Source organism: Paramisgurnus dabryanus, chromosome 7 (assembly GCF_030506205.2).
Source record: "Paramisgurnus dabryanus chromosome 7, PD_genome_1.1, whole genome shotgun sequence".
Lineage (NCBI taxonomy): Eukaryota > Metazoa > Chordata > Actinopteri > Cypriniformes > Cobitidae > Paramisgurnus > Paramisgurnus dabryanus.
Genome location: NC_133343.1, coordinates 31,217,682 through 31,242,684, shown reverse-complemented (window position 1 = coordinate 31,242,684; position 25,003 = coordinate 31,217,682). Strand labels below are relative to the sequence as shown.

The following is a 25,003-nucleotide window of genomic DNA, read 5'->3' as shown; positions in this document are numbered from 1 at the left end:
TATCAAATCCTATCAGTGGTCCATCATGTCACTGAAACACATCAGTTAGTATTAAACATTTAAACATGTTACCCCTCATATATATATATATATACTGTAAAAAAATTCCGTAGAAATTGCAGCTGGGTTGCCGGTAACTTACCGTAGATTTAAATTTATGTTTTTTACTGGCAACATTTTGTTCAAAGTTAAATGAACATTAAACATTTACAAGTCTTTGTCTTTACAGAGTAAAACTAAAAAACAGCATCAAGCAAAACATTCTGGGAAACAAAATCTGAAGCAAAAAACAGAAAAAGGTTGATGATGATTTCTGGTTCCCAGAATGCTTTGCATGAGGCTGTTATTGTATAGTTTTATTCTGTAAAGATAAAGACTTGTTAATATTTAAAATTTATTTAACTTTGAACAAACTCTTGCCAGTAAATAACATAAATTTAAATCTACGGTAAATTACCGGCAACCCAGCTGCAATAACATTGTAATTTCTACAGATTTTTTTACAGTGTATATATATATATATATACTGTAAAAAAAATCCGTAGAAATTGCAGCTGGGTTGCCGGTAACTTACCGTAGATTTAAATTTATGTTTTTTACTGGCAACATTTTGTTCAAAGTTAAATGAACATTAAACATTTACAAGTCTTTGTCTTTACAGAGTAAAACTAAAAAAAAACAGCATCAAGCAAAACATTCTGGGAAACAAAATCTGAAGCAAAAAACAGAAAAAGGTTGATGATGATTTCTGGTTCCCAGAATGCTTTGCATGAGGCTGTTATTGTATAGTTTCATTCTGTACAGATAAAGACTTGTTAATATTTAAAATTTATTTAACTTTGAACAAACTCTTGCCAGTAAATAACATAAATTTAAATCTACGGTAAATTACCGGCAACCCAGCTGCAATAACATTGTAATTTCTACTGAATTTTTTTACAGTATATAATTAAGAGACCACTTCAAGATTATTTTCAGTTTTTCTACTTTTGTTTCATTTTGACAACATTTCTGCAAAGTAATAAAAATAAAAATTATGTTTTTATTTGCATTTATTTCCTGAAAAATTTAAATAGGGAAAAAATTGTCAAAATAACAAAAAAAGAAGCAGTGTTTTCAGATCTTGAATACTGCAAAGAAAACAAGTTTTATATTTATTTTGAAAACAGCCCAATGGTAATGTTTTTGCATTTTTATTTGTAGGAACAATTAAAAAAATTATTCTAGATGGAATAACCCTGATGATTTTTAATCACATCTTTAACATTGGCTTAACTTAGCATCCTCTTGTATAAGAGACCATTTTTTTAATAGTTTATTCATAGCGCTGTATTTTGCTACTTATATTGTCTGTCGATTTTTCTGTGTTCCCCCTGCTTCTTTTAATGTAAAGCTGCTTTGAAACAATTACCAATTGTGAAAAGCGCTATATAAATAAAACTGAATTGAATTTATTTGAAATTAAATTGAAATTAATTTTTCATTGTATCCACTCAGTCTTTTACATTGCTTTTGAGTGACTTTACTGTATGTCGCTCATGAGGTTTGCTTTAAATTTTTTCAGCACCTATATACATAATGATAATTTTTGTGTTTTAATACAATTCAATTTATAAGAACATAATTTTAGACATGAGATTAGGAGCATTAAAGTTACATTTCTTTAATTGATTTTACATTAATTTGAATCTTTGACATTGACCTTACTCAGTCAATATTAAAGATATCATAATAATATATTAAATAAATGTTCTTTACATTATGTAGGATGATTTTAAACCCGAACAACTTTCACAGACAGGGTCACAGACTTTGGTAACTAACAGCTGTCTTAACTCTACTACTATAGTACCACCTGTTTGCCCTTTCTCAATGCTGCACTCGATTGGTCAGTGTTGGTCTGTTTACAGTCACATGCAACACGCTGTGCAATAAAAATGCATGAATTATTGTCATCCTGTCACTTCATTAACTAATTCCAACCATGTAAGCCTGGAGTGATTTTATTAACTAGAAGACATGGTAATTCTCTCATGGGAATGAATTTGATTGACATGAGATTTGTGGTGTCCAGTAATGCTTGTAAGAGTCTTCTCGACCGCCTCCCTCTCTTTCTGTAAAGCAGTCGGGTCATTAATGATGTCGGTGCGGGCGCCATGCCTAACTGCACCATGGGATTGATTGGCCATGCTGTTGACATGCTAACCGGCTGCCCATGCAGGCCAACATTTCACTCCTATGAGCCAAGCAAGAGATGAAGTGTAGTGTTTTTTTTTTCAAAGAAGAGGGCGAATTATTGTTATATTTTTATTGAGTGATATATGGCCATCTGATGAGCTCATTATCAGTATTTGGCTTGATGGTCTGAGATCCTTGTTGAAAAGACTGTTGGGAATTTCTTGAGTTTTTTAAGTGCTTTTCCTCCACCTGCTTTGCAAATGATGGATAAATGTGTCTAAATAAATGCATACATTTTGACAAATTTCATGGCAGAAACTACTTAGATGTTAATAAAACAAAAAGTGTTATTAAAAACTATTATAAAATACATCTCGGGAACGAGACGCTGCGTCTCCCTTGCCATACTTCCTGCGTACCTGGTACGCCGTCTTCAGCAACATTTCAGATAGCAAGGGCATTTTTCAGGTCGCCTTTTATACGTCCTGGCTCCCACGTCACCACGCAGGTGACATTACGCCCCACCGTTGGTTGAATTTGATATACACATTCAGACGCACTCACGCCTGGAGGTGTTCCCAAAGTGTCACTACGGTGACGCAGCTCGAGTTCCCTCAAAAGGGAACTATTCTTATGCTAATGTCCTCATTATAAACACTTTTTAAAATGTGTTTTTAATGTTTTGCATACCTATTCTGATACATATCTTAATGACGATTTTTGTATTGGTAGATCCAGAATCACAAAGGAAGCGGACAGTTCAGAATGTTCTGGATCTCCGACAGAACCTGGAGGAAACCATGTCCAGTCTACGAGGAACCCAGCTTAGTCAAAGGTGAGAGTCAATGAGGACGTAACGTGTTTATGTTATGAACCATCACAGCCAAACTGATTCATGAGTCTTTAAGCATACAAATGGACAAAAGTAAAATCCTCTTCCCAGAAAGTCTGTAGCACAAAAAGTACAAGACAAATTATGTTTAAAAATTTATAAAAACATCTATTTAAGATGATGTCTTTTGATTGTGAGCAATATAGTGATGTTTGCCTTGTACAACAATGTTAACAAAGAAAAACAGATAAGTATTAAGGTACTCAAGTTATTTGAGTATTTTTCAAAATTAAAGTATGGCTTTGCTAAAAAATATTTTTTTGTGTATTTGGTGTAAGGCAATGTCTTTACATGGTTTAAGGTAAAAACACATTATTTTAAACATACCGTGCATTATTATTGCTCCTTTATGCACTGAAAAAAAATGATTCATTCAATTTACTCATTTTTTTTAAGGTAAGTGGTCGCAATCAATTTATTTAAGTTTCATTTAAACAAAAGTTTTTTTGTTTTGTTTTGTTTTTCTGTTTTTTTATTTTTTTTAAATGTAGCTTAAATAAATTGATTGTGACCCTTACCTTCAAAAAAATGAATGAATCATTTTTTTCAGTGCACATTTTTGAAACGCATCGATTTTACAAAGCTATCCAGTGCATTGTGATTGGCCGAAAACCTCAAGCGTGTTACAGAAATGTGACACCGCTTACCATTTGGAATCTCAGCTCCCAAAGCACAGCGTCTCCACAACATGGCGGCAGCAATACTAGAGCGAAAATGAAAGTTTTGCCTTCTTTTTTGCGTATACATTTGGCTGGTGTTATGCAAATCTTCCCACAGTGAGGTAGATATATGGGGGCGTTTTTGAACGGTGTATGTGCCTTCACTTTTATAAAGAATATCTTTTTGGGTTTAAGACCTTAATCTTTGTGACTTTACGAATCTTTTATATACACAAACAGCTTTTAACACTCCAAAGACAAAGAAAACATGAAGTCGCATCATATGACCCCTTTAAAGCTTATACACCTGGAGAATGTGAGTGTGCATGAAAATGAACAGGAAGAGTTTAATATATCAAAAAGCTCAAATCTGTTCTTTATCCCAAGTAATTATTTCTATAAAGGATGTGCTTACACAGCAAAAGTGTCATCCATGCTTACTTTCATCTCTGTACTGTACGTTCCTCTGTTCTGAGCCCTGAAGACCTCCACCTATCTTTCATCCACACATCAAACATTTACCTGCAGGCTAACCATTCGCTATAGTTCAGCAGTACTACCACAGTTCCAGATTACCAATAGTTTTTTGTGGTGATAAGTGTGCTTAAACTGTTGAAAATCTTTGCCTGGTTGGTTGCTTCTCATCGTCATACACAGGTTTTAAATACAATAAGAGTGAATAACAATTTCTCCATCTCTTAACCACTGCAAAAGCAGTTAGCATGAATGCAAATGTCTTTATCTATACATGGGTCACTCACATCAATCCTAATATTTTTTTGATAATGTGAGAAACGTTACACATCAGCGGTATTGATCGCGCGGCTAATGTTCCTCCATTTTGAATGCAGGTTTTATGAAATGTGATGGAGCGGCTTAAATATGATTCATACTAGAGCATCCGCGCTCAAACCCCAGATGAACACCGACTCTACTCTGCATATCATGAGCTTGACTGTAATGTGATATTTCTGCTATTCTTGAAGTAAATGTGTGGCTCACAGCGTTGTGATTGTAGTTATATTTTTAAAATGTTTCAGTTCAGACCTGCTGTACATGCTACATTTGTTTTAATGGCTGGATGTGTGCTTGGAAGGGTTCCTGTAATTGTAAATAATCACTAAACCACATGGAAGCTTTTTTACATGCTGGTTTTGTTGAGGAAAACTGTTTTGCAGGCATTATGCTTTAGACTTATTTTTAATAAAACAGGCAAGTATTTCTTTATACTTTCATAAACCTGATCTGTGCAGCAGAGTATCATAGAAATGTTAAGGTTGTTTTTTGACTTGTTTTTTGTATGCAAACGGTTGAATGCACAAATTATACTTTATTTGACTCGTACAGTACGTGCACACAGGCGTTCAACGCATGCACATTGCGACAAAATGCAATGCATCTCCTGGGCTACATACTACATTATACATATCACTGTAATGTAAAAAAATCCAGCATGAAGTTAAAACAACTTGGTTTTGCAAGTCTGCTCACCGTTTACGGACCCTCGTGTACGCCTAAAAAAACTGAGCTTATACTTCGTCTTTAACTTGTAACAACCTGAAACATCTAAGCATCATGCCAACAGCTTTCTCTTAGTCGAACACCACTCACAGTTTGTTTTTAAGTCCATGCTCTCTCTCCTGAAGTTTGTAATGGGAAAACCTGGCCACGGAGAGGGCAGAAACTTTGCTTTGGCTTCAGTAGCATGTGATGTGGCATCAAGAGAGAATAGAAGCAAATCACGGGTTTGGGAGTCTATAAAATATAGTTGTAAAGTTGTTTGAAGGCGCACAGCATGAAACATTTCTTTTGACTTGAAGCTGCAATTTTGTTCTCCAGCTTTATGATCTTCAGCTAACAATGCCAAGATCTCGGCTGTGTGAAACAAACAAAAAAGACAAATGCAAAGGAAAGAAAAGCAAAGGAAAGAAAAATCACAAATGCAAATATCATATTTGTGTCTTTTAGACAACAATGTGAACAAATGAGGAGTTGCTTGAACATCTCCAGATGTTTCTCCTCAGCATAAGACCCCAATAATGTCAGGCGTGTCTCTTTTAGAAAATCAGAAGAGATCTCAACCATGATTCGGACTATGCTCAGATTTGCAATCAATTATATGAGCTATGCCATCCACAATCCTTTGAAAGCTTTGTCCTCTTACTGTATTTCATGCATTGCCTCATTTGTTTCTGTATGTAATGCATTTCATTTCCTTTTAATTAAATGTGTATTACAACCTTTCAGCAAATTTTTTTTCTTCTGGGAACTAAGTTGCAGAGCTACATAAAGCAAATAATCGACTAAATGTGTAAAACTGACACGATAACTGCATAAATGACACAACTGGCAGCAAAAAAATGATCTGGTATCAGCCAATTTGTCGCTTGGGGTTGAGGTTAGATTCTGGGCTTGGGTTAGGAAGGATGTCATTTTATGTATACTTTTTTTCGAAACCATTGCCGCTTGGGGTTAGATTTGGTGTTTGGGTTAGGATGTCTGAAATGTAACAGAAAGTCGCTCTAACCCCAAGTGACAATGGTAAATTGTGTCCTTAAACATAAATATATAAATCAATTATTTTGTGACTATACCACAAAATTTCTTAAGATTGGGTTTTATCAGCACAGTACCGCAATACAAATCAAAGGGCAAAGTGAGAGGATTCATTAGTTAGTATTTCCCACTTGCTAAAGGACAATGTGCTTTGTATGTTACACTTTGCGTACATTCAGACCAAATATTTAAGATCATGATTAAAACCACTTTAGAGGAACTTTATAGCTGTCTGATAAATTATACTGGGAGAAGAAGTTAAAAATAGCTGCTTGGATGCTCATGTGGTTGTGTACTGTATATTTTATGCTGGTACATCTGGTTATGTTATCTTCAACCTCTATAAAAGAATGTTACTCAATTCATGATTCATGCATGAGGTCCTTTGGTCTTGATCGTATTCAACAATCCAGCTGGATGGTCACCAGCATGTGCGTTTTTTAATGTTAGATATTGGTGTCCTCACCCGATTTTTAAGTAGCTCATACAATCAAACCTTTACGTACCAGGATGAAAGCTCAAATTGATAGACTTTACTAAATTCAGGGCATTAATTTTATTTCTCTATTCACTTTCAGCTGTCTGGAGAGCAGCATCTGCTATGACAGCGATGAAACCAATGCCCGTAGCATCTCCAGCCTCTCCAACCGCTCCTCGCCTCTCTCCTGGCGTTACGGGCAGTCCAGTCCCCGCCTGCAGGCCGGCGATGCCCCCTCCTCAACCGGAAGCAGCTATTTGGCAGGCACGAAGACCTCGTCTCAGTACACGTCTCACACGATGCCCGCGCGCTGCACTGGCAATCTGGGCCGCGCGTCTCACAGCGAGTTCATCGAAGGCCTTGACGCCGGTGATGGTGACCTCAAGTGTGGCTATCTGAGTGACTCTGACTTGCTTGGCAAAAGCTTGCATGATGAAGATGATGATGATAATCTGGCCAATGGGTGAGTGTCTTCATGTGTGGGTGTGGCTTTGGTAGGTTTATATTTGTTCGCTTAATACTTTAAAATTTGTCAAGAGAAAAGCAGTCATGCATGGTGAATTGACAAAAAAATTTGACTTTAGCGAGTTTAGGCTCAATAATGCTCATTGCCAACCAGAGGCGTCATGCCCATTGAAACTGAGGGGGCACGTGCCCCCTCGGATTTTTGAGCCAAATGGATTTTGCAAGCAACCTCAAAAATAAAAAAAAGCGTCCATTAATCTTTTAATCTGTTTAAAATGCCCAAATTATAAATTTTCTGCTGCATCAGTGTCACTTTTCAGAGTTTTGATAGTGTATTGATCGTGTACACTTTATTCTGGCGGCAGTCGCGCTCACGAGCTTAGCTGTTGCTGCTCGACCTTAGCAGGGGCGGCGTTTGCGTATGGCAGTTGCCATACGCTAGCATTCAGACAAAACACCAGAAATCAACAGGCTATAATGATGCTCATTAAAGATAATTTAAAATATTTTCAGTAGAACATATCTAAACATTGGCACATCACTAATAAGTATCATTTACACGTGTGTTCGACTTCATGCTATGACACTGGAACCGACAAGCGGATGACATCAACGTGCCGCGACAGCGGTTTGAAATCAGACTCTTCCGATGATTCCTCGAGTCACCCTCGCGGTACTTTGACGTCATCAGCCTGTCGTTCTTACAGCGCAGCTTGAAGTCGAACACAATCTATAGTGGGGTTCGCGCTGCAGGAGGTCTCATGATGACCGCTGCTTTAATAATCTTTATTTTCGCAAGTAAAATCCTTTTTTTGTTTTAACATTTAAACAGACTCATGGTTCTCCCCCACACTCGCGCTTTGCATATTGCATACATTATTCCAGAAGTAAAATGATTTGCTCTGTGGATAAATAAATATGTTCTCTTCCACTGGGGATTGTAATGCAGCCGAAGTGAATTGTATTAATTATTTGCGCGCATTTTTGAATATGGCCACTTGTGGAATAAAAACTGCACGACGACAAAAGGTAAGACTTGTTTTTGCATTTAGCTCTGTTTTACTAAGAATTTTATTTAGTGTTGGATAACTATGTGTGCTCTATCACATCATTTAAAAGTCTTTATTGTGTGTTTATAAGTGGATTTGGCGGTTGTCGTGACAAGATTTGTGAAGGGATGTCACAGTATGTTTTGATATTATCTTGTTTTAGTTTATCTGTTGCTGGAGTTGTGCTTAGTTAATAATTATTTGAAAAGCATTTTAAATAATCATGATTTCTATTGTTCTATTGTTGTTGTTTCATTTGTATTGCTTCCGTATTGTTGTCAGTAGTGTACATCCGTGCAGTCGTAGGATGCTTTTGTACAGGTTGGTGGAGTATGTACACATATGTGGTTTTATAGATTAGTTATTTGAGAATGGCCTTCTTGTACGAAGAATTTTTGCCATACCATAGCCTAGGTTTTCGTGAAACGCCGCCACTGATTAGTAGAGATTTCTAGATTCATCTTCTTGGCACAACGCCAAAGTTCGCCAGAGTTCACGGGGGCGCGGAATCACACATGTTAACATATAAGGTAAAATTTAATGCAAAAATCCGTTCCTCTAATAATTGTATCTAAACATATTTTTTTTAAATCATTATTGAACATTAAAATTAATCACGTGGCTATAGCTTATGGCATTTTCGTTGTTTATATACTTTATGGATGTAAATTACATTAATTTCATAGGATAATGCAGTTGTTGTGCAAAATGCATTAATGACAGAATTAAACAAGTCATTAAACAAAACGTAAATAGAACACATGCCGTTTCAGATGTAAATATGATGCCAATATGTCATTAATCCGATTGAATAGTATTTGATATGAAAGTTAGTCAACACTTTTATTTTGGAGGTTTTTGCACTATGGCAGGGGCGTTTAGAATGTTAGAAATGTAAGTGCCATGGAAAAGACTGAAAGCTCTATAATATAATTCGTTTGATGTATGTGTATGCGCAAATTTCTGTGAGCTTTGCACACTGTGCCCCCTTAAAAAAAATTGGTGCATGACGCCCCTGTTGCCAACCATTGGCTTGTCCTCTGAACTTTTCTGTTTAGTCATAGTAGCCAACCTACTGAATTTCTAATCACCCAGTCATCTGGTTTATGTCTTTTTGCAAGGTCAAGCCATTTGCTAGGTCTCCAATTATTCAGATTACCCAACCATGCCCTATTTTCACCATCATTTGCATACCAGAGGAGTGAACATGTGTTTCCCTTGACAGCAGGTGTCTGATCTCAGTATGCAAAGCCTGTCACGTTTCGTTGGACTGGTTTTTGAGGATAGCCACTCCTTTTTTGACTTCAACTGTCTTGCTTTCTGGTTCCTATCTCTCGCTCGTTTAAAAGCATAATTATCAGCGAAGCTCGGTCACACACCCAAATGCATACACGTACGCACATTGGTATGATGAAATCCAGGACAGTTCTCCCGGGTGGGAATGGGGCTTTATCTGGGAAGCTCATGCTGAGGGATTTAGAAAGTGCCGCATGACGGTGGGGTGATCAGAGCCAGACCTCGTTTTCATTTTCTACTGATGAGAGACGTACGTAAGGTAAAAGGAAACACTTACTACAGAAATATAGTAAGAATCTTGTACAGTAATTTGTGCAACAAAGGTCAAGAGGAACATAAAAACAAAAAGATGACAAAGCACTTTCTATTTCCTTACAGTAAAGAACCTTGGTATTACCCTAAAAACATTTACTATTACATTTGCCGCTGCTGACATTTGTGAACTGGCTCGCATGGCGCAAACATGTTTAACATCAAAATGACATCGCTTATAAAACTAACACGTGAAGAACATGATCTGTTTGAGAGCATCAGATTTGATATACCGGTAGTTGCATGTTTTGATGAAATCTAATATGTCGCTGTCTTCTGGCTCCTGTGGTTTTGTTAGCCTGTACAGTAAATATGTTTTCATAAGGACATGCAGCTCTACATGAATCTTAAGAACCAATGAAAAGATAAATTGCTAGTTTATGTCAGGTTTTCTGATTGGCTAACCTAAAAAATATGGGTTGCTTTTTTATGGGTTGCGGCTTACAGAGACCAGAGGTGTAAGAGTCGAGAGACAGGTTTGGTTTTTCATATACACAAACTTGTGTTTTTAATAAGGACAAGTTACGCACGATATTCCGAAAAATCCTTAAATTCAGTCTGGGATATTCTCCAACACTCAATAATTTACGCGCATCATCTTTGAGATAAGCATGCTTTAGTATCACATGCTCATGTTATTATTAATAATACTGTTTCAGTATTATATAACGTTTCACAGTTAGTGACGTATCGGTCATATGTGATGTAGAATTGCATTTGTGAAAGTCTCAGTGGTAACCATGGAGACGCTGAGGAGATGAAGGGAAAAGGTGAGGTTCCCACGCAGATGCTTCAGTCTCGATCCTGTAGCTTCGTCTGTATGTATGGAAGCTCCACATTGACTTTCTTTGCCATGGTACAATGATTTATCATATGTTTACTTCGATATTTTCATTTATGCATTTGGCAGATGCTTTTATCCAAAGCGACTTATAGTGCATTCATTGCATTCAAGGTTTGTATTTGATCAATACACTGTATGTGTGTTCCCTGGGAATCAACCCTATAACCTTTTGTGCTGTTAATGCAATTTTCCACCACTGAGCTATACAGGAACATTATGAGGCGGTTTCCCGGACAGAGCTTATTCTAGTCCCTGCCTTAACTTAAAAAACCTGTACTGAAATATCTTAAGTTGTTTTTACAAACAAACCTTGCAAAAAACAATATTTGTGTGCATCTTGAGGTGTTTTTAAATTAGGCAGCTCAAATATGCATTTTAGTCTGGGATTAGGATAAGCCCTGTCCAGGAAAACCAATGCTATATCACAAGTGTACATATAGAGATGTTTTCACAGCATGATCTTATGAGAATTTGTACATTATTTACAAGTTGGCTAATTCGTATTAATTCATACGACCACATTTGTAAGTTTTTGTTCGGTTTGCCTTGACCCCTGTGACGTTGGGGTTAGGTGCGGGGTTAGGGGTTGGGTTTTGTTGTTGTTTTTTTCATAAGAATCGTATGTTTTTGCACAATTAACTTTGTATTATGAATTAGCCAACTCGTAAAATATGTATGAATTCTTGTGAGATCAGGCTGGGAAAACACCCCTATGTACACTTATTGTATTTAGTATGTTGTGTGACATCAAATTTATGTTACTTAAAACATTCAAAATGGCCGGAATGTTATGATTGAATGAACTTTTTGTGGAGGTTTCTCGGACAGGACTTATCCTAGTCCCAGACTAAAATGCATGTTTGAGCTGCCTTAACTTAAAAAAAAAAAAACACTTGTACTGACATATCTTAACATTTATATCACGGGTCTGTTGAATGCTGTATTCTGATTGGCTGATAAATGTTCCCTGTGTATGCATTAATTTCTGATAAACGCACACCTAACTTGTCAAATGTCTTAAAATATTGGTACCAGAGCAATGTTTGTGGTAACCGTGTTATAAGAGGAATAATTGACTCCGGTCCTTTGAATTATTAGAAAATAATGCGCGTTGTGCCGCATTGCACCTTGGGTGTGCATTATTTCCTATAATTCAATTGCCCGTCGTCGATTATTCCTTACATATCAGTGCCATTGTTTTGTGTTAAGATTAGTGTTGGGGAAAGTTACTTTTAAAAGTAATGCATTACAATATTAAGTTACTTTCCAAAAAGTAACTAATTGCGTTACTTTTCATGGAAAGTAATGCTTACGTTACTTTTAAGTTACTTTTGCGTTACTTTTTCTTACTTGGCTTTTTCTTACTTGGATCTCTTTCAGGCCTTGCAGGTATTTTTTACGACTGAGAAGTTTTGCATTCAGAAATTGCATATTTCCATCGCAAAAATGTCGAGCTCTGGCCTGCCATCTCAGTTTCTGACTAAAACTGTTCCTGCTCTGGCACTCACGCATAAAGTGCATAAATCTATGTTAATACGTTCAGTTTAATGCAGTACATTGTTTTTTTTACATCAAATTAATTAAACTAAAAAGTAACTTGCATTACTTTTTTTTAAAAAGTAACTCAAATATGAATGTGTACATTTATAAAGTAATCCGTTACTTTACTCATTACTTCAGAAAAGTAATATTATTATGTAATGCACGTTACTTGTAATGCGTTACCCCCAACACTGCTTAAGATGCACACCGGTATTGTTTTTTGTAAGGTTTGTTTGGAAAAACGACTTTTAATATAAATAAGGCCTAATCCTGGATTGAGCTATATCTAAACTGCCCCAATGTGGTCCTGGGACGTCCACTTATTGATTGCTATTGGGATGTAAAGAGACTTGTAAAAGCCACTATTACAAAAAATAATGTCTGAAGTGCATTTAAGCTGAGCTGTGCTGTATTTTAGCATCTTCCCGTTAAATGCACGTATTAGGTTTAATGAATGTTTTTGAAGCAAACTGCTGATGCTTGTGTGTCCCTCAGCCCCAAACATTATGAGAACAAAGACAAAAGCAAAGTCCCAAATAAGACAGATAATGTCTATTGATTGTGTCTGGCCTGAGGCCGTACGTAGGGTCTTGCGTTGCTATGAGCTTCATATATTGCCGTTCCCCTGAGACTATTATTGGATAGAGACCTGTTCTTAGTCAAGTCCATGCTGAACCTCTGCTAATGGAAATGTGAAGAAATGATTTATGTTACTGTACTTTAAGTAGCTAAAAAAATGTTAGCCTGCAAAGTCTGTCGTATGCGTGTAGGGGTCATAATTCAAAGAATTGTGGGGCGGGAATTGTCTTGATTTTTTTTTAATGCAAAATAACCTTTTATATATTTAAATCATTTTATGTAAATTAGACATAAATGAGTGATAAAGCTTTCCAACAGTGACTGACTTGTGTTCCTGTAGCTCTGGTATAGTGCAAAAGTTTGTGCATTCGATCCCAGAGGACACACATACTGATCAAACATATACCTGTAAGTCGCTTTGGATAAAAGCATCTGCCAAATGCATAAATGAGAGTTTGTTGGTTAGGTCATCTTTAGGGGTCTAAGTGCATTTCCTTGTTCTCGCTGTCACATGTCCCTATGGGAAGAAATGCAAACATCTAATGTTTCACCTTAAATTCTGTCTGGTGACTCGGAAAGAAAAGATAAACCGTCACAACGGCGCTCAGATTTCTGTCTCCTAAAGAAACACATGATTTGGTTACAATTATGGTCAATCCTTTGGGACATGAAGCCATCGCAGTGCAAGCAGTTTTGACCTGAATACGTCTCTCTGCTGTTTGCCTTTCACATTTTCAAAGACAGAGAGCGAATGATCTGTTTGCTTGTTTTGTCAGTTGATTGATTGAAAGAACGAGCGAATGATTTACAACAATAGCCCACCCAGAATCCTCTCTGTTTATGAAACATGGAAAGCTACGTCATAGCGAAGCTAAACATCAGACAATTAGAAATGGGTTGGAAAGTGTGTTTTAAGTCACTTATTGATAATATGGTCTTGGACGGTTGTTTGGATTTTCTCGTTTTTCTGTTTTTAATAATTTTCTACAACCAATTATGTGAACCTACAACCTTTGCATCGCTAATGTAAGCAAATTGAGCTATAGAAATACTGTGATATTATCTGTGACTATCAGACAGACATCAATCACTCTGTACAGGATTTTATGTTTACTGTAAGGTGTTAAAAACTAATGGCTGAAACATCTTTGTCTGATAATGCACAACATGGTTGGATAGCAATGGCGGGTTTCCACCCTTAATCTCCGAGCATGCAGAGCATGGGCTGGGATGTGTTGCCATAGTAACCCCCATGAGCCCGACTCTCTTTGACTCTGAAACATGGTGTGTCAGTGTATTAGCGCATGTGTGTGTGTCTGTGAGATGGAAAATGGCTGCATATTACAGTGCAAGGCTCGAAGGAGAGTTAATGATGGGCTGTGTGCCATTGATTTCATATGTGTTAGTAATCATTTATATAATGTCTTCCTGCTATCTTTCCTTCTGCTTTTTCACCACAGGGTTTTGTGATTTATTGGGCGTACACTACAAACTAGATTTTTACATTTCCTGGAGAAAATGTGAGGGGTGCTTTTTATGCAAAACTCATCACAATGATGCTATGGTGTTTTGGGTGGTTGCCAACGCGTTGCTTTGTGGTTCCTTCATTCCTGGATGGTTGTCGGGGTGTTGCTATGCAGTTCCTTTTTTTAATGGTGGTTGCCAGGGTATTGCTTTGTGGTTTTTTGATTTCTGGGTGGTTGTCAGTGTGTTGCGTTTTGGTTCCTTGATTGCTGGGTGGTTGCCAGGACATTGTTATGTGTTTCCTTGTTTCCAGGGTGGTTGCCACGGTGTTACCATGTGGTTCTTTGACTTCTGGGTGGTTGCCAGGGTGTTGCTCTATGCATCCTTGATTCTTGGGCAGTTTCCAGGGTGTTGCTATGTGGTTCTTTGTTTTGTGGGTGATTGGGTGTTTTTTTGTTGGTTTCTTGATTCCTGGGTGGTTGTTAGGGTGTTGCTATGGAATTCCTTCTTTCCAGGGTTGTTGCCAGTGTGTTTTTTATGGTTCCTTGATTCCTGGATGGTTGCTAGGGTGTTGCTATGCAATTCTTTCTTTCCATGGTTGTTGCCAGTGCATTGCTTTTTTGTCCCTTCATTCCTGGGTGGTTGCCAGGGTGTTGCTATGCAGTTCCTTGTTTCCAGGGTGGTTGCCAGTGAATTGCTTTTTGTTTCCTTAGTTTCTGGGTGGTTGCCAGTGTGTTACTTTTTGGTTTCTTGATTCCTGGGTGGTTGCCAGGGTGTTGCTATGTGGCTCTGTGTTTCCAGAGTAGTTGCCAGGGTGTTGCTATGCAGTTCCTTGATTTCTCGATGATTGCCAGGGTGTTGATTTGTGCTTCCTTGATTCTTGGGTGGTTGCCAAGGTGTTGCTTTGTGGTTCCTAGATTCCTGGGTGTTTGCTAGGGTGTTGCTATGCAGTTCCTTGATTTCTCGATGATTGTCAGGAGCCGTTTCTCAATGTCAAGGATACTTCCTTGGCAGGACTAGTCCTTAAAAGTCACTTCCTTCAGAGGCTAGGCGAGGCTCCTTTTAAGCATTCGGAGAACACGTTAAATGGAACAGGCTAGCAAGTGCACGTCATTACGTCATTGCGTGATTGAAAGGTGTGCTTTCGGTGCTGCGCGCATAGGATTGTGGGTGATTTCAGCGCGTGAAGAGCGCGAAGGATACAAATTTGCATCATTTCCTGTATATGGGATATTTCTCAAACGAAGGACTCAGTCCTTGGCTGAAATTTCGAGGATCCTCGACATTGGAACAGTCCTACGACGGACGTCGATGACGTAGCATCCTCGAAATTCTAGCTTCCGAGGATCCTTCCTTGACATTGAGAAACGGCTAGGGTGTTGATTTGTGCTTCCTTGATTCTTGGGTGGTTGCCAGGGCCGCCTTAACCTAATGTGAGGCCCTGGGGCTGAGAGGTTTTGTAGGCCCCCCATACCCTCGATTTATAGTCTTATTTTTTTAAGTGTAATATTTAGGTAATCTACATAACAAAATGCATTAGTTTCTTCCGAGACATACAACAGTGAGTTTTCCCTCTTTGACCCAGAAAACACCGTAATATCATTATTAACCTGATAGCAATAAGCTCCGGGACGGATCCGCAACGGATCCAGACCGGAGCTGTCGGCTTCGGAGCAGATCCGTTGCAGATCCGTTCCGGAGCCTATTGCTATCGAGCATAAACACAAGACATTTTATTTAACAACCATACACAGCAACTTGTGGTGATAATAAAACCAAAATGTGTGAAAGTATATATGTTTATAAGCTTTATGTTTATATAGTTTTTGGAATATACAAATTTGCAGAAAATTCATTGCCACTCACTAACCAAATGCTCAGCACAATTTTAAAAATATAAAAAGTAAAGTTAGTTTTAAAGTGAAAATGCATTAATGATAACAAAAGATAAGCCTTTATAGACAAAATCTTATTTTTTTAAACAGTTATTTAGTTTTTAGAATATTGAAGATATAGACTGCATTGTACTTAGTATTTATGCATAAATAAGCATGTAAAACGAACAAGCATGAAAATGCACAAAACAGACAGGGAACATACCTGTATATATCTTTAGATAAGGAGATTATAAATATGAATGGTGCTATCAGGGGATGATCACGGAGTCTGTTTTGAGATGGTCTTGTCTCTCTTTACTTTCTAAGACTTGCACCTTTACCGTTGCGTCTCTTTGTTGTTTTTCTTATCTAAACCAACAGATGTGTGTACTGTGAGCTAACGTCGCGTCAAACTACATCGCTCCAGCTGCGCACGCGTCACTGATATAAACGCGAGTAAACTTAAACTTTATAACAACTAACAGCATTATGTGCGGGAACGCCTTTCTCTATTTGGAGGCAGTTTCTTGCGCATGGTTGGAAAGACTTCTGAGACTCGAGCACAGAGAGAGAGAGAGAGAGAGCGAGCGCGCGCGCGAAAAAGAGAGAGAGCGAGCACGCGCGCGAAAGAGAGAGACCTGCACCTCACTGGTCTAACATGCAGGAATGCCAAGTTGACAACGGGCACTTAATACATTACGCGGAATAGAAAAATCTGACTGTTACGTCTGACATTTTATTTCACGGTAAGTTACCACGGACCAATCAGCAGATATGTAACGTGCAGAGTGATTGACAGAAAACCTGACAAGTTACAAAACAAAATGACATTTTCAGCTCATCATGAACGCGAACATTGGAGGCCCCTGAACTTCGGAGGCCCCTGGGCTTCAGCCCAGGTAAGCCCGTGCATTAAGGCGGCCTTGGTGGTTGCCAAGGTGTTGCTTTGTGGTTCCTAGATTCCTGGGTGTTTGCTAGGGTGTTGCTATGCGATTCCTTGTATCCTGGGTGGTTGCTAGGGTGTTGCTATGCGATTCCTTGTATCCTGGGTGGTTGCTAGGGTGTTCCTTTTGCTTAGGGGGTTGCTAGGGTATTGGCTTGCAGTTCCGTGTTTCCTGGGAGGCTTCTAGGGCATTGGTATGCAGTTGTTATGGTTTTTGGTTTCTCTGTGATAATCTGGTCTGTAATTTTGGTCAAGGTTCCTCTTTCAGTTTAAGTCTGGGGTATCTTTATACTATTTTTAGCATTCTTTTATAAGGTTTCATTTTTTACAAATCACTTACAGTTTTAGAAAATCTGATACAGTAGTTTTGAAAAGCAGCGGCACACTTCTCCTCAACAAGCCGAGATGTTATTCATGTTTGTACCGCAACATGTGGGAAAAGTTAAAAAAAGTTAAATACTTGGGGTTGTGGGTTTGTTCAAAACATTTTTACAGTGCAGCCACTTACTGTAGCAGGGTTTTTTTAAGTTGTGAATTGTACGCTATGGTTTGTGGTTTTGGAGAAAGATTTCAGTCTATTTTATTCTTATTCTTTTCTATGAGATCTTCTGGTCAGACAGAAGACGTATAACGCTATATCTAGTATGAAATTAGACAGGATATACTCCATTAACCGCAAGAGGAAGAGTGACCAGCCAGATCTTAATCCATGTGGACATCAGATGTCCTACAAACACACAAAAACACAGTGCGTAAGAACATCTGGTGAGGTAGAGACTCTTGGGTCTTGAGGGATGTTATTCTAAGACAACCTTAAATGTTAACACATCTCTATGTGTGGTCAGACCGAACACTGGACATGGCGATGGAATGTCAGTGATATTCATTTGTATTGTCTGTATTGTAAACGTATCATTATAGTCACAGTGCTGTTTAAAGTGATTTTTTTTCATAAATTGATGCTGATGCTGCAGGTTCCTGCGGCAATGAATCTCTGCATCTCTCTCAAATACGTTGCAACACTTAGTTGCATTACTTAGTAATTTTCATCCAGACTAATGACTTCATGAGAGGTTAATGAAGCTAGAACAATAGCGATACAACACTGTAATTAAATTAATGCATAACATTGTGATAATTTACTCACCTTCATGTTTTCAGAAGAATAAATCGATAGATTTAAGAGATGAGGCTATACTGCATATTGCATGGGCACTGTAACCTTATTTTCTTATTATGTGTTGTACAGAAAAAAGTGAAATGGTTTGGAACAGCATGTGGGTTTTCATTTTGGTTTGAGCTGTTCCTTTAAGACAAGGTTTGTGTTTTTGACATGAATTCTCTGTTTGTGATGAAGCAGAACCTGTCTGACATCACTTTTTATGACCTCTGCTGGAAAAATACAGTAACTGCAAAAGTCTTTAGTGGCGACTGGGTGCTTTTGATGTGATCAAGAGGTGGAGTGCTAAAGTCGACTGATCACGAGATGATGTCATTCCCGGTCCACATGCCTTAAAATGACTTAAAACATGGCAAACCACAGAGTGATCTGAAAAGCATTTACATAGTGCAGGACACACCCGTGATGAAACATTAGCTTTGAATGGTCTGGGTGTTGGTGGATTATTTCATTAGGTTCCTTGGGTTTCATCATTCTCTCTGTATTCTGATATTCTTTAGTGCTGCGACTCTTTGCAGAAGAATAAGATCTTTAAATGCGTGTGTGGTATTGTGCTCTCAATATAAAATATGACAGCTTTAAGATGAAATGCATAACTTTCAGATCCATAGGGTTTTTAAAGGAGATCTCAGACGACAAGGGTCAAATTTGCCTTGATACCAAAGTCTGCCATAAGATTTCAATGTGAACCCATCCAGACCAAGACCAAACCAAATTACTTGACTGATATGCAAATGCTTCAAACTCCTATTGCATGTCAATAAAAAGATTCTTCCTTTTTGTATGGATAACAAATTTGTTATTTGCAGCTTAATTGATTAAAAGGGCAATAGAAATGGTATTGGATCAGTATCGGTATCGACAGATACTCAAGGTATCGACATTGGTATCAGACATGAAACATTGGTATAGGCCCAGCCCTAGTTTATGTAAGGAATAATTGATGACGGGCTGTTGAATTTTTCAAAAAATAATGCACACCCAAGGTAGTAATGCGGCATGACGCGAAGCATTGGTTCCTGGGGGTGTGCATTATTTTTACATAATTTAAAAGACTGATGTCATTTATTCTGCTTATACCAAAGTTACCAAGGCCATTGCTCTTGAGGTTATTTGACAGGTTAGGTGTGCGTTTATCGAAAAATAATGCATCCCGTGGAAAAAATTTCAACCAATCAGAATAAAGCATTCAACAGACCTGTGCTATAAATAATGATAATATAAAAGCATTATCATATTGTAAAATGTATACCGCATTATTTCTGAAAGTTACGGCAAACCGTCCCTCTCGATATTGTGTAGCTGTAACAAAAAGTGTTTAATTGTTTACACAGCCACTGTATTAAGGGATTTTTGCATATAATTTGCTTCCAGTTTTGTTAAAATAACTCGCCATCTTTAACTTTGATCTGATAGATGCTGTAATTGCTTCAATGCGTTTTAAAATAAAATCTCACAGGCGAAATGTTCTCAAGCACTTTGCTGTGGATAAGTTGCTTGCTTGCTGAACTGTTGTTTAGACTGAATTCAGCTTTGTTGTTTATACCACACAGCTTTGATGGTTTGGACTGAAGCCATGGGATGACAATTTGACTGTGATATTGCACTACAAAGCATCTGCATGACAATCATTGCAAACATTTGCATTCATGACACAGACTATAAACGTGCTGTGAAATCACAACAGCAGTTATTGTGTTGGGAGCTTGTGGACAGCATTACTGTACAGTACGTTGATGCCTTCAGGTCGGGCTGGGTTGGGTGGCGTAACTCCAGATGTTCATGTGTTTGTCGAAACTTCAAACAGCTGAACTAGTCAGGATCATTTATAATAACATGCATGCATTGAGTTTTCACAGATTATTTACATTGAACTTTTAAATGAGTGCAATACGGTGTTCTCAACCCGATTTACTTAACCGTGGTGTATGTCTGAGTGAAACGGGATATTTGATGAGGAAAAACTGACTTATGGTTGTGGACCAGTTATTATATTTTGATCATGGGGTATGAAGGCTTTTGGAGTGATATATATAATTTACAGTAAGACCTGGAAAAGTGGTATATGGTTACGTTGACTCCACAATCCTTTTTTTAAAGATTATTCTTAAGTTTTATGAAGCATTAACATACAGTATCTGTTGTATTTATGTGCAGATATGTGTTGTTTATATGTTGTGATTATCCAGCATGGCTCGTGTTTAGAGATGTTCTGTGTACATAACCTTGTGGTTTAGGCAAGGCAGCCCACACGCAGTGTGTTTGGTGTATACATCTGTGCTTGTGGATATATGTGAGTGGTTTAGCATTGCATTAGAAGCACATGGCAGAAATGAGACGAACGCGCTGAAGATCCTATCAGAAACTCATCTCCAGGTACAGTAAATATTTCATTTGTCTTCATTGAGATCTCCTGTTGGCTCTTGGCACCAAGGGATAAATGTGTAGACATTCTCAGCCTTTATGCATGTATATACTGATGTGGAAAAGCCATCAAGATGATTATCATGAGATGTTTTTTTACTCATGCATAGCGTTTATCTCACTTCTGTAAAATCTCTAAACATACTTCGGTAACGCAAGCTTGCTTAAATAAATGGTGCATTATAATTTATTATGTTCTTACAGAAAAAGATCTCCCAGAATGAATTTATTAAATTTAAATCTTATTTTTTTCTCCCTCATGTTGTTTCTAATCTGTTTAAAAAAGTTATTTTAGCTAAGTGCTAGCTTTAAAATACCATGACGACATCACAGGAAAGGTTCATGTGACTTGTAACTCTTTGCGTGAGAAAGAGGCCAAGTCATTTGTTTAAGAATAGTCTCTTTTGAAAAATCGGGAAGACAGGAGACTTTTATTTCTTAAATCAGAAACATGTTCAGACCCTCTGCGTGTTGGACTCTCTGCTCACTAAAAGGAGAGTGAACAAGTACATTGTTGTACTTGAAGAATAGTGTGCTATATTTTTGTCATACTGCCCTGACCTTTTGTTTAAATTGCTCAAACTTTACTTTTGATTTTTTGTGAGACGCAGCATTGCATATACAAGGCATGGTGTTATGCCAAACCTCAGCATCATATCTGAGAGATAAGTCAGTAAATTTAAGTAAAATCCCAGGCTTTGCTTATCCTGTGTGAACGGGCCACGAAATTTAGATGCACTGCAAAAAATGACTTTCTTACTTAGTATTTTTGTCTTGTTTTCAGTACAAATAACTAAAAATTCTTGAATTAAGATGTATTTTCTTGATGAACAAAATGACCTAGGAAAATAAGTCAAGTTTTTAGAAGAAAATATATCATTTAAGTGAATTTGTGCTTAAAACCAGCAAAAAAAATAACAAATTTTAAAAATCTGCTGAAGGAATAAGAAACAATTTCTTGAATTAAGTGTTTATGGAAAAAGTTATCTTGTTTAAAGAATTGTTTTCTTATTCCATTGGCAGATTTTTTTGCTTGTTTTAAGCATAAATTTACTTAAATTTTATATTTTTGGTCTAAAAACTTGACTTATTTTCCTAGGTCATTTTGCTCATTAAGAAAATACATCTTAATTAAAGAATTTTAAGATATTTTTACTGAAAACAAGACAATTTTTTTTTATTTTTTGCAGTGTGTGGGGAAATTTCTGAATTACACTGGGTCCCCAGATAATATGAACATGTTGCAATTGGTTTTAGTTAAAGTAGCAACACTTGACCGTTTTCATTCCAATACAGTAAACAAATATTGTCTCAAAACAATATTTAAATGTTGTGGTTAATCAGCAGACAGATTTAAGTTGAATACAATTAGATAATCTCAAATCCAGATAATCTCAGAGTAAATGAGAGAAATCCAACCGTTCCCAGTCTGCCAAAATGTAGAGGTGTGACGGTCCTGAAAATTGAGCATGCTTGGATAAATACAGGGGTATTACCATAATATCATGTTCAGCATCATGGTAATACCAGAGTACTTTTGGTGTTGTTTGTGTCAAAATATCATATAATACGCATGATTGTAAGTCATCTTTGCATTATTAATTGACACAGTACAAGTGTGAATTGCCCTATAGTGCAGTGGTTCTTAAACTGGGGGCCCTGAGATGGTGTCAGGGGGGGCTCCAGTTTAATGATATTTTAACAAATACATTAATTTATTATAAATTCTGTGTAATTAAATATAAGGCTACTAACAGACAGCACTACATTGTATAATTTAATATGTTTAAGTTTTATGTCATTTTCTTCTGGGGGCCATGAAGGGATGCAGCGTGCACAAGGGGGGCTGGATCTCGAAAAAGTTTGAAAACTACTGACCTAGTGTTTGTAGGTCCCCAATAAATACATGAAAGCCATAAAACTATTGGTTAGCAAAGCTGTGGTGTCATATAATCAAATCCTGGGGTTTAAAAAAAAAATTTGGGTGAGGATTTCATGTTTTGACTACATAGGCTTTTGCAATAATTAAAAAAGTCCCACATTAGGGCAAGTCACTATTACAATAAGTTTTCAGTCAGGTAAAATGTTTATGAATTGCCTGAAGTATGAAATGTACTGGACAGGATGCAGACCGGTAATGTATCAGTGTTTGTACACGCGTCGGTCGGTCGGTGTTGTACATCTGGAGATGATTACCGGCTGCCCGGGAGGTGCGGATGGGGGGCGTTGCCCGCGTGCACGCGAGAGGGGAAAACTCCTCTCAGTCAGATAGTTTGAATGGAGGTGAGATGGAATAAGCTTGAACAAACGGTGACTGCGTGTTACTGCGCGTGACTCATCACTGTGACAGACAGATCCACGATGAATGAACGTTTCACGCGCATTCTCAACCGGACAACGTGAGTAACACAAAGAATTTATTTTCAGCGGTATGTTTAGCTTATGTTTATGTCAACTTTGACGAATTATAATGTATTTTTTTTGTATAGCGGGGTGTTGTGGCTGTAAAATCTGATCTGGTTGGATCACTTTTGATGTGTGGTAAATCATACGAACACCTGCGTGACGTAAATATAGTAGGCTAGCCGCTACCCATCTTTATGTAATCTATGAATAGGCTACATGTTGCGGACGATTTGTTTATTTTTATGTTTATTTTATTAATTGATCTGTGACATTTTATTATATACTGTTGCCGGCTTCAAGAGCAATAAAACACTTGCGTTGTGGTGTTTTTATCATGATAATACAATTCAAACACCCCTTAAAATCACTTGATGCTTTAGTATCTTGGGTCTTTTGAATTAATTAATGCAACAATAGTTGTGCATACAGCAAGTCGTTGAATAAAGATTTGAAATGTATGCTTAATGTAGACTTTATCAGATGCACCCGGTTGTCGTGGTTACGCACTTCCGGTCTCTGTTTTTATTTTATTTTTTGTCTGGCTAGTGGCTAGACTTGACTCTGTAACAAATACCCCATAGAAAATAACAAATGTTTTCCTCAAGACGAGGGGAGACGGCGATCATGTATGTGAGGAAGGTTTGGCAGAAGATCTGTAGTTAAGGTTGTAACTGTTATAGACCAATTTAGAGTAGACGTCACAGTTACGTCACTGCAAGCTGCGCGCGCAATGCGGTTGCAGAAAAACAGTGGAAATGAATTAGACACGAGTGAAAAGAGCAAGATAACTCACTAGAAAATGTCCTGTTGTGCTGTTAAGTGTCAGAATAAGAATGCCAAAAAAAGATGGCTTTCATTTTTATAGAATACCATCGTCGAAGACATCATTTGAAGATAAACGTAGGTGTTTATGATTACAATAAGCCCTTAAACGGACAGAATGGAGCGAGGAAATCATCTGGGAATCTTTTAATAATTAGAATAGAAAATAAGTAGAGAAGATGTCCGGTGTTCTGTCGAAGTCTGTTCCCTCCATGTGTCTCTCATAGCGTTTTTATCACGTTACAATTATAATTTATTCAGAATAAATGTTTTTTTATACTGAAAAAGCAATAATATCACAATTTTTTACAAATATTTCATAATTTTTTCTTTTTCTTTTTATTTCCTTATATCTTAGCTTATGTCTTCTTCCTGTTTGTTCTAAAATTATTATGTTTACATACTTAATAAATATATCAATATAGCAGACACACACACATTATGTAAAGTGTTATTAATATATAAACAGGCCTTTTTAATGTATGTTTAAACATAATACTTTTATAATAGTTTTAGAATAAACACGTAAGATAAATATAAGGAAGAAATAGAAAACAGGAAAATTATGAAATATTTAATAAACGCTATTATATATAATACATGATAGTATTGCTTTTATATGTACTTTAGCGATTCAGACTGTAAAAATAATTGATTTAGAAAAAAAGAACAATACATATACATTACATACATGCATATCAGTAGCCAAGCCATTTAAACTTTTTATCTATCTAAAAAATAAATGTTACGTGATTAAAACGCTATAAGAAACATTGCACTAAAGGGAAACATAGGGGAATCAGACTTCGACAGAACACCGGATCCATAAAAATCACGGTTTAATGCTAAAACACTTCACAACCCCACTGCGAAGCAGTCACTTTCTGCAACCAGTTTGGCTCCGCCCACAAAAAACGTCATCTCTGTTTGCAAACACGAAATTGGTCTATACATTAATTTTACAAAGTAACGTTAGATAATTTTAGTTTTTTATACACTTGCGATTTAAATTAAGGTAATCTACTAGTTGTTGTTTT

General features: G+C 37.1%; 1 protein-coding gene across 3 annotated transcripts in view; it reads left to right on the top strand.

Moving 5' to 3' along the window:
• Positions 1 to 25,003, top strand: part of nav1b (neuron navigator 1b) — an 80,770-nt gene that overhangs the window by 14,629 nt on the left and 41,138 nt on the right. For all 3 annotated transcript variants that reach the window (XM_065279492.2, XM_065279491.2, XM_065279494.2), the window contains 2 exons: positions 2,911 to 3,013; positions 6,864 to 7,226. In XM_065279492.2, the coding sequence (XP_065135564.2) occupies positions 2,911 to 3,013; positions 6,864 to 7,226 (466 nt within the window). The remainder of the gene's footprint in view (positions 1 to 2,910; positions 3,014 to 6,863; positions 7,227 to 25,003) is intronic.